This window comes from Danio rerio, chromosome 6 (genome assembly GCF_049306965.1).
Source record: "Danio rerio strain Tuebingen ecotype United States chromosome 6, GRCz12tu, whole genome shotgun sequence".
Taxonomy (NCBI): Eukaryota; Metazoa; Chordata; class Actinopteri; order Cypriniformes; family Danionidae; genus Danio; species Danio rerio.
Genome location: NC_133181.1, coordinates 37469537 through 37480521, shown reverse-complemented (window position 1 = coordinate 37480521; position 10985 = coordinate 37469537). Strand labels below are relative to the sequence as shown.

General features: G+C 36.6%; 1 protein-coding gene across 2 annotated transcripts; it reads left to right on the top strand.

Annotated features, from left to right (window-relative positions):
- The first annotated feature begins 2732 nt into the window (after positions 1–2732).
- On the top strand, positions 2733–9837 carry serbp1a (SERPINE1 mRNA binding protein 1a). 2 transcript variants are annotated; one of them, XM_009302506.4, is made up of 8 exons: positions 2733–3079; positions 5102–5315; positions 6463–6603; positions 6697–6768; positions 6892–6966; positions 7687–7858; positions 8392–8580; positions 8753–9837. In XM_009302506.4, the coding sequence occupies exons 1-8, from the start codon at positions 2824–2826 to the stop codon at positions 8810–8812; spliced, it is 1179 nt and encodes a 392-aa protein (XP_009300781.1). In that variant the 5' UTR covers positions 2733–2823; the 3' UTR covers positions 8813–9837.
- The last annotated feature ends 1148 nt before the right edge of the window (positions 9838–10985 follow it).

Sequence of the window (10985 nt, the reverse complement as noted above, 5' to 3'; positions counted from 1 at the left end):
TTTAGATCTGATTCATTCACATAATTTAATTAAAACCTTTAATTCCAGTTTGCTTTTTTTGGTATAGCTCTACGGTAAAAAACAAAACAAAAGTTATGTTAAATTAGAAATGACCATCTTTGTTAAAGGCATTACCCCAAAATTCCCCATAATTTTCCCTCTCTTCTCAGATGCTATAGAGGGACAAATGAAAAGTTACTGTGGGCCAACTTTGGCCCATGAGCCCTAGTTTGGGCATCTCTGGCTTAGTGTTTATGTGTGTGTGTGTTGGGGCTGCATGATATTGGAAAAAAATTTACATTGTGATATTTTGTTTCTCTGCTTATTTTTTCTCCAATTTCTGTTTTACAGAGGGATTTTTTTCAACACGTTTCTAATCGTAATAGTTTTAATACGTCATTTCTAATAACTGATTTATTTGAACTTTGCCATCATGACAGCAAATAATATTTGACTAGATATTATTCAAGACACTTTTATACATCTTAAAGTGCCATTTAAAGGCTTAACTTAATTAGGTTAACTAGGCAGGTTAGGGTAATTAGGCAAGTTGTTGTATAATGATGGTTCGTTCTGTATACTAGAAAAAATAAAGTTTAAAGGGGCTAATAATTTTGACCTTAAAATTTTTAAGTTAGGTTTAAGTTTTTTTTTTTAATGAAAAACTGCTTTTATTCTAGCCAAAATAACACAAAACTTGTAAATATGATTAATTAAACTACGAACACTGAATGCTTGGAATCAAATGTAAGTTCACATACCCTGCCGTACAGGTGCAGTTCACTGTCAAAATGCAGTTGTTTTGCTTGTTAATGATTACCCAGGCCTTGTACAGTTTCGTCTTCTTTTCTTGCCTTTGGCTAGGCAGAACCTTTAGGACTACAAAGTTTTGCATCTGGTAATCATGGAACATTAATTCTTGCACATGACCACACAGAACAAAATTGTTGGCACCCAAAGACTTACCTTTAACTTCTCTCTTTTAGAAACACTTGGAGATTCAATGAGGATAGATGTATATTTCGGGCAGGGTGCTTGGCCATTTTGTCTTATCTTATTTCCATTGAGGGTGCTATCGCAAATTGATCTGTCAGCGGTTCACTTTAACGTTAATTTAGCAGAATATCTTTGCTTATCACTGGGTGACAAGTTGTTATAATACATTAAAAGCATTATGTAAATAATATAATATGTAATCAATATAACTTATCTTTAAAACAACAACAAACTCAGAACTGCATTGGATGTCACTCTATCGCTGCATGCTAGCACTCCGATTTTTTTCTGCAACCTCGATGCGCGCGCATCCTGAATGTTTACACACCGGTAATTTGTCTATACATGCTGTGGAGAACAATCTTCTGATGTCATCTTATAATGCTAGACAGAGCACTTGGCATTATTAGGCCTATTGTAAATTATATTTATTTTTAATTTATTTTTCTACTTTATAACAAACAATGGAATTTATTTTAAATCTCCACGATAAACAAGTTAGCTCATGCAATTAATAACATAATGCAAAAGTAGTCAGAATTCATTGCCTAAAACAAGCCACTTTTATCATGCAATTTGTAATCAGCAACAATGTTCGTAAAATATAATTACAGTCATCATCCTCATCGTCATCTACACAGCACTAATGTTTGCTGATTCCTTTTAAATTTCTCATTTTCTCCATAACTAAAATGGGCTTTTCAGATTATTGTGTAAATTTGCTGTATGAATGATCATATTTAAAAGATAAACAGGTCTAAATAAAAAAGTTTTTCAAATCATGTTAACATTTTCATATGTACCTTTTTTTAAATGATTCACAAGACTAAAATAATGCACTTTATACCCTTATTTTGCACCTATTTTAAAAATAATAAAGTGTGGATTATTAGACACAACTATAACAGCTTTAATTATAAAATGGAAGAGTTGGTTTGTCAGTGTGTGCACTGCATATTTTGGTAGATGTTGTGGAACAAGGGTAAAATCACTCAAAGTGATGTCATTTGTAAACAAACACTGCATATGTTAATGACTGTTGACTGATTGCTTTAATGTTACTGCTGCAGCCCAAAGCTATTTGGGGGCTGTTTAGAAAACTTGTTTTTTAGTGAAGGGGTCATATGACATCTCTCAGGGGTTACTGGAAGATGCGTGTAAAATTTATGAATAGCAGCGTGTTGTTGACAGACACAGTTCTGCAACAGAGTCAACTCAGCTAAATCAGCTTTCTAAAACAAGTTTAAGTATATTTTAAAGGAATGGAAAATCTTTTTTGGGTTAAAAGGATTCTAACCACAAAAATAAAATAAATTAAATAAATTACACTAAAATAATTAAGAGTGTTTATATTGAATACAAATTACAATATTTTGAAGAATGGTGAAAATGGCGATCATTTATTATAAAAGTCAATCCAACATATATATTTTTTTATATTTTAGTCGTCTTTTGTCTTCAAATAAAATTCTCACGTGGGTTTTCACTTGTTTAACGCATGATTCAACACCATAGTCCTACATAACAAAAGGCCTTTTTGAAAAATATATTAAAATTATCAAACTGCAAATAAATACATTTTTTTCTGGGGTTTTAGTTCAATTACAATACAGAGGTCGGATATTTCATTTGGCGATCATCAATGTTTTTGTTCTGGGTTAAGTTATTTGACTACAAGTCCCATACTGCTTTGCGGTCAGAGTCCCGGATGAATTCACGCCGGAAGAGAAGCGCAAGTCTTTTCCAGCCATCTTGTGGCATCTAGCAGCGAAGTGCTCGCTCAAGCCCCGTAGAATCGGAGGAGAATCCTGCTGAAAGGGGGCCATCATGCCCGGACATCTGCAAGAAGGTTTCGGCTGTGTCGTAACCAATCGGTTCGACCAGCTATTTGATGACGAAGAGGATCCGTTCGAGGTGTTAAAGCAGGCAGAAAAGAAGAAGAAGGACGCGACCGTCCCTGGTGCCGCCAAGACCGCCGCGCAGGCTGCTAAGCAGCCCAAAAAGGAGTCGCAGAAGGAGAGGAGAAACCCGCTTCCCGATAAAAAGGAAGAAACACAAGCCCCCGTTCCTCTCAAGAAAGATGGTAAATTTCTCATGCTTCAAACTCGTTATTTAGCCACACTTTTCCTCAGTGTTCAGTGTGCAAAACGCGCCGCTAAGCCCATGAGGTCACGCACATCACTATTGTTTATGAACTGCCTGACACCTCGAAAACTTCCAGCTTTATCAGCATACATCTTCTTTAGCTTCATGTGTTGATATAAAAGCCACAGACTTAGGATAACCTGTTGCTGCTTTATTCGTTTGTAGATCAAGTAGTGTAGGCCTAACACTACTGATAACCATCAGTTTGTTTATTAAAATGTCACATGTATTCACCCGTTTAACTACGCATACTCTAGTGAAAACCTCTTCTAATTCAGATTTATAACGTTAAACTGTCTAGGGTCGAACAGCTCTTTATAATCGCATGGCTTTCGAGCAGTGCTCGTGTAGTGCAGCTCCAACCTCGTGTTTGAGGCAACAGTGCCCGTCCTCTCGCACACGACACTCCCATTGAAAACCCTCCTACTGTTATTTATTGGGTTTTTAACTTCAGTGTGTGCTTTAAACGCGTTTCAGGGTGGTAGTAGTATTGAAGGAAGGCTTGTCGAAGTATTTTCGGGTGTCAGTGGCCCTGTTTGACTGATCTGGATGAGAGGAGGCAGCGGGATCGTGAACAGGTGCGCGCAGGCGGGACTGCGGGCGGGCGCGTGATCAGCTGTTGGGCTGCGCGCGAGAGCGTCTATTTCGGTAGGTGGAGGGTGGGATCAGTCAATCACAAGAGGCGCAGACCATTATTATCGATGCACAACGTGGAGTTTATATCGTGAAAGGGGGGTTATTGAAAGATAAATATTTTCTTTGCACAATTAAGAGAAAAATAAGCAGTTAAGCTGAATAAGTAAAAAGATGATAATCTGTATTTATGTACTGCTTCCCTTTAAAGGCATTTTAGTGTCTGTTTTTAAAATGATAGTTCATCAGACCTTTAATTTGGTCATATAACAAAAGTACAAAATATGTTTCATCTCGTTCATCTTTTACGAATCATAAAAGTGATTGCAGCCGCCACAGTAAGAAATGAGCAAGGCTAATTTGAGAATTAAAAAGAGCAAGCACGACCAGGCTCAATTAGGTTTGGTGACAAAAGCTAGGTGAAGTTTCGAGCATGCAGCCTCTTGATCGGGCAATTAAAAGCTTTTATTTCCACTTCTTGCAATAAAACATCTGATTATTAATGACAAAAAAGAAAACACTAAATGTCTGGGTTTAAATAAATAAAACAATAATTATAGTATCCGTATTTTGTAAACTTTAAAGAAAAAGCACAAATGTTTGTGTCTTTGTTTACAATTTTTCGTTATCATGTGTAAATCAAATTTCCCATCTAAAATAACATTTTCTTTATGTAGATGTTTATAAGTAAATTACTTATGACCTCCAAGTTTTGTGCACATAACTAGTGGAACCCAAATGTTGAAAAGCACGCAGTGCAACCAAGATTCTTGACATTTTTTTGAGGAGTTGTGACAGACTTGCTTTTTTGACACAATTTAAGTACATTTAAAAATTATTTACATTAAAATCCAAAGTGTAGTTTGACAGAAATGTTTTCTTGTCATTCTTGTCATTTCATTTTTGTCCAGTGTCTGTGCAGTTTCTCTCCACAAGTTATTAGCAATAACATTTTAAACACATTGACTAGTCTCAGATATCTTTAAGTATAGCTAAAAACTTGCTCATCATGTTGTCCAGTTGTTGTTGTTGTTGTTGTATAATTTAATAGTTTATTTTTCTTCTAACTTTGTATTTTTAAACCACCACCCAGGGTTTGTATTGTCACCTTATGGACATTCTAATTAGTGCATTAGTTCAAAGAATATACCGATATGTAATCTGATTCTGATGATGAAAGTTGTCACATGGACCCTTGCGCATACTGAATGTATAGATCGGGCTTATGTTTAAAAAAGAAAATTTCAGCATAGGGAAAGTCTCTTTCGATATTGTGTTCTCTGATACTCATTGGTGTTTGTTTGAATTTTTTGTTTCTGTTTTGAAGGCATGAGGAAGATGGGCCGCCGGCCTGAGCAGCAGGGTCAACAAGGATCCCAGCAGCAGCAGCAGCAACAGCAGGTGCCTCAGCAGCAGGCAGGACAGGGGGAGGGTCGTCCACCAGCAGACAGGCGGCCTGACAGGAGGCCACCACGTGAACGACGCTTTGACAAACCCGCTGATGAAAAACCTGCTGAGGGTGGAGAATTCTCAGTTGAGAAGTGAGTCAATTGACCTTGTTTTGTGTGTGCTAATACATGGTTGATCCTCAATGAAGTTTTGTATTCACACATTTATTTGCGCCAGCAAAAATCTATTTGTATGGGTTTTAAAGTACTTTTTCATATTTTAGGTTTTTTTTTTTTTAATTAGCATGAGTTTCTAAAGGTTAGTGGTTCAATTGATCACATTTTAATTCGAATCACATTAGTTTTAAAGCATGAATCAATTTTTCAGGTCAAATATAATTTGCTTCCATTAAACAAAGATAGAATAAACAAATTAAGTATTATTTAATTTATTTTCTGTAGTAAGAGCAGTCAAACAAACAAAAGCAATATTGTAGAAATTAAAAAGTCTGATAAGTGGTTTCCTATATTGTTGAGTCATTAATAGTAACGACACTGGTAGTAACAGGTTTATTCAGGTCTAAAGCACAGAGGTTGTTTTAATGTTACTCATTAGATTTTTTTTCCAGCTGTTTGTTTCATTTGCAACAACCAGTTGTGAATTTGAATACATGTGTTGTGAAATAATTAAAGTTTTTATAATCTGTTCTGTTCAGTTTTGTCACTTTCATGTGGCTTTCTCATGCCACATGGCCTACATACTGTCAGTTTTGTTCTTAGCCTCGTTTTCATCATCTTTATATTTAACATGAAAGTCAAAAAGATTTTTTTATGATGAATGTAATGCTTCAGTGCAGCTCTTTCGGAAATTTCTAGCCTTAAAAATAAAAAGCCCAATTAGCCCGGGTGTCATGTGAGTCTTGAAACAACAGTCATGGTTTGTATGGATCATGAATCCAGCACGGTGTATTTTACGCCCACCTAAAGCATGATCTTGATGTGACTTGTCTAATTTTTGGCACTTACACACAACCACACACACACACGTATGCTCACATTTGGTTGCCTCCCACATTTAGTTGTCCATTGCTCACACTTTAACATTTGCTCAACTATTTGCTATAAATTTTTTCCACTAATTTGTAGGAAAAGGTCTGGTATCATTTGATTAAGCACAGCATGTTAGCATTCTTGCTTTGTTTTTTCTCCTGCATAAGCAGAAATTTTAAATTAAGATTCAGTTTGAGGTCATTAAACAATGAGATCCTCATCTAACAGCTCAATTGTCTCTCCTCATCAGGACTATGGGTGACAGGCCATTCCGGGGTCGTGGAGGTCCCCGAGGGGGGCGCGGAGGGCGAGGCAGAGGTGTTGGCAGGACTGACGGCTTTGACTCGCGCGGCAAACGAGAGTTTGACAGACACAGCGGCAGCGACCGATCGTAAGTCATTTGCATCCATATGTTGACCCCAATGATAACTCAGCCTGTGTGTGTATGTGACATGTCAAAGCTAAGTGTTATTTTTTGTTTCAGCAGCCTGAAAGCAGAGGAGAAACGTGGAGGCAGTGGATCTCATAACTGGGGCACTGTTAAGGATGAGTTGAGGTCAGTGGAGCGATGGGCTTATGTTGACGATCCTAAATCGCAGATGAGATGGATTCGAAGTGGTCAGTGATGCCATTCTGGTTAGTTTTGTGAAATTGGATGCATTTCTGTTCTCTTTTGCAGTGAGCTTGACCAATCAAACGTCACCGAGGACACCCCTGAAGGAGAAGAACACCCACCTGCTGACTCGGAGAACAAGTGTGTACACTTCAGCTTAAAATTAGCACAGCACTGCTGAGTCATTGCTTGCCATTTGCTGCCGTCACTGTTAGCATTTGTTGCGACTTAAAATTTGCAACAAAAACAGTGTGTGCAATATTAGCATTAGAGCTGCACAATAAGCTCAACATAAGTAGTATAGTTTCATCATCAATATGGCAATGTCGAGTTGACATTATAATAAAAGCACCACACTTTAGAACATGGTTTGCAAAGTTTATCACTAATAGAGTGAAAAAGTTCAATTTGGATGTGCCTTTAAGACCCATAAGAAACCAACTTTAAATCTTTAGCGAAGATTAATTATATTCATTTAAACAATAAAGACTGTATGGTTTTAATTTATATATGACTATTGAATTCTGTATCTCAGTACTGTTAAATTTTACAGAAAACCAAAAAGGTTTTTTGTGTTGTATTGTATTCATCTATGCTCATAATTTAACTACGTTTTCTGCAGATTGTCCACTAAATCCTAATCCATCTAAAAAAGAATTATTTCCGAATAGTTACAAGTGAAATATCGTAGGTATGTCAGGTTTTTCCCAATATCGTGCAGCCCTAATTACAATTGATTTGGTAACAAAGGCACTATTAAAATCATACAATTGTTGTTATTAATTTAATTGGTTCACTGGGAGATTTGGGACTTGATTGGAAGATTCAGTTTAGCTCAATTTTGTTGTACTGTTCTCACAGGGAGAATGAGGTTGAAGAAGCAAAAGAAGAAGGCCCTAAGGAGATGTCTCTGGATGAATGGAAGGCCCAGCAGGATAAAGAGAGAGCCAAAGTGGAATTCAACATTCGTAAGGCAAATGAGGGAGCTGACTGGAAGAAAGGATACGTTCTGCACAAGTCCAAGGCTGAAGATGTAAGTAACATGACAGCTCTTAATCATTAAACATGCAAATATTGCTTGAAATTTGCTCTGTTTTTGTTTTGTGCAGAATGAGTTTTTGCAGCTACTTCACATGTAGTTTGCCTGGATGTGTGGTTGAAATATTAACTCGCTGTCCATCAAACGTTTGATTAGATTAAAGCTGTTTGCCCTGAGAGAATGGTTTTATTCCATTGACAACTTTTGGAAAGATTTTTAACCAATACCATTTGAATTTATTTCTGAAGTTTATATAAGAAGATTAATCTTCTTATCTAGTTCTTATTTTGGTATAATTCAACCAGAGAGTCACCATAATGAAAGCCATTGATCCCGGTATGACTGTAAAAAGCAACGATTGATGTTTGAATGCATATTCATTGTTTAAAAATACACTGAGGCCTTGGGAAAGCTTTAAGAGCTTTATTTGTCTTTCCTTTTGTTTCTTTTATTTTGTTCTTTCTTATGAGAAGTAAAGTGGCAAATGTGTGTCTGGAAATGAACATTGTTGTATTTATGTATTGCAGGCCTCTGCTGATGATGCTGCTGGTGACCATCACTTCCGCAAACCTGCTAATGACATCACGTCCCAGCTGGAGATTAACTTTGGAGATCTGGGCCGCCCGGGACGTGGTCGTGGAGGTCCACGAGGTGGCAGAGGTGGCCGTGGGGCGGCTGCTGCTACCAGACCACCTCGTGAACGCAGGCCAGACAAGGTACATGCTTTTTGTGTATTTTAGAATCTGCAGGCATGCATCTTTCGTGTGTATGTCAATTAAATCTGTTGGGAAAAAAAACTCTTGACATGGTTTCTGAAATAATGGTTAATATCTGAATTTAAGACGATTGACTTCTCATTGCTCCTGTATCTATTTATTTAATTTAAAGGTCGGAGGAGTGTCTGTCCCTAACGTGGACGACCCAGAGGCTTTCCCAGCCCTGGCTTAAGCTGCACAGACAGCTCTTGGCTCACCCAGGAGGATCACTCCTCCATGGGTCCTTGTCTAAAAGGCTTGCATGCTAACGGATTCTTCAGCAGATGAAATGATGGAAGACTGTCATCCATGCCATTCACCCTTGAGGACTGAATTTTACCTGTTTTAGAAAAAAAGAAGGAAAATTAAAAAAACAAAAACAAACAAAAAAAAAAACAACGGACGGACTTCTTGCTGTTATGAAGCAAATTATTGGTCGAGGTTTTGTATTTAGACAAGGTAGCAGGGATGTTTTCATACAGTGTTTCTTTTATTGTTTCTTTCTTTTGTTTTTCTTTTCAGAAATGATGCATTGTTCATGGATACGTTTTGTACTGCTGCTTGAAAATATGCATTTCCAAAAATGGGTGTCAAGAGCGCACCAGTTTATCTTAAGGTGTCCCGTAGCTTGCTTGCTTTTTACACACAAATGCCTTGAAACAGGGGCCGCCCTTTTCAGGGATGTGATCTACCGGTTAGTCTTTTAATTTTTAAAGGTTACTGCGTTTCTAAGGGAATTATAGAGCATTTTAGTTCTGGTATTAAACACCTCCCTTCCCTGAAAGCAAGGCTTTAGAACCGTAAAATCATTTTGATTAAATGTACAATTTCTGATTCAGACCTTAAAGCTGGGATGTAATTCAAATGATTTTTTTATTGAATGACCACTGTAAGCTTCAAATAATGTCTTTGATGCCATTGCCTCTGGTAACTCAGGATAGTATCGTACTTGTTACGCAAAGTTCTGGTGTAAATACAACAAGCAAGTTTACACACCGCACTCCTGTTTACTGATTAATGTAAGCCAGGTTATGGATAAATCCTGTTAGAAATGATGTTTTCTTTCTGCCCCATTGCTTTTACAACAGCTCTACTGCATACTTGATCTGAAAGAAACCCCTTCCTGTTCAGCGTGGAACAGCTGAGTGCTATGATAATGTGTGAATTCTTACCCTGCTATTAGACCTCTGTCAATAATTAAAAGATGGTCGATTCATACAGAGTTGTCGTGTGGACTTTAATTTCAAACATGGAACTGCCTCGAACCTGTTCTCGTCTCAGTTGGGTTTGTGTTTTTATATAGAGACTTCATTTCAGAGAGCTGTTTATTGTTTGAGTAGTTTTTTTTTTTTCCAAAAAAAATCAAATTAGTTGAAATAAAACATTTTCACTATTTGATCAATAAAATAGTTAAATGAACTATTAAAATATGGGGAGATTAACATAAAATAAATGGTAATACAGTAGAGTTATTTTTCATAGTTTTGGATTTAAACGGAGTCGGTGACGTTCGTTTTTCTCAGTTGCTTTGGTACATTACTCAATTGAAATTTGCAAAACCAAGTGCATCTCTCAAAGCAACACACAAAATATCATGGATTACCTGCAAAACTATTGCTCCATCTCAAAACTGAATTTCACTGAATGTACTAGTCCTTGTCATTGTGTATAGATAAGACAGTCAAATTACTTAAGTAGATATAACTGTACTCTGGAGGAGTTTTCTGATGTAAAATATGGCAATGTTTTTTTTTTTTTTTTTTTTTGCTGTTTGTACTGTAACCTTTTGGCAGATCATGTCATTGAGACACTGAAAGGAAAAGAGCACTGAATAGCAAAAAGAAAAAGTAGAAATGTGAACCTAGGACAATATCCTTTGAGATGTACCTTCATTGGAGAAAGTCAAGATTCGTCTGGGAGAAATGTTCCAAATGTAGACAGATTTAGTAAGGAAAAGTAACGAAAATGTAGAGAAAAATACATTATGACAATAGTCAACAATTTTGCAAGTAAACCCATGAAAATACGATTAAATGTGTTAAATGAATTATCATAATTGGCAGTACTTTTGTATGGATGTACAAAAACATTTTCAACTTGTTTAAAGGAATAAGAAACTGCTAATTTGATGTGCACAAGTGACACGACGATTTGAAGATTGAACAGGTTGTTTTATGTCAATTCTGATGTGAGAAATGTACCAAAGCGATTGAAAAAATAACTAATATTAGCTGATGTACAATTTTCATATATACATTATCTAGTTATTTCTGTTTGACGATACTTGACTATTCCAGAGGATATCATGCTTTAAAAAAAAATAAAAAATTTTTTTGGGAGAGATCGTCAGTGAACGGTAAGCGTTT

Coding starts and splice junctions, on each gene's coding strand:
- serbp1a (XM_009302506.4), top strand. CDS start 2,824: ATGCCCGGACATCTGCAAGAAGGTTTCGGCTGTGTCGTAACCAATCGG. Junction 6,967..7,686: donor CCTGCTGACTCGGAGAACAA/GTGTGTACACTT, acceptor CTGTTCTCACAG/GGAGAATGAGGTTGAAGAAG. Junction 7,859..8,391: donor ACAAGTCCAAGGCTGAAGAT/GTAAGTAACATG, acceptor TATGTATTGCAG/GCCTCTGCTGATGATGCTGC.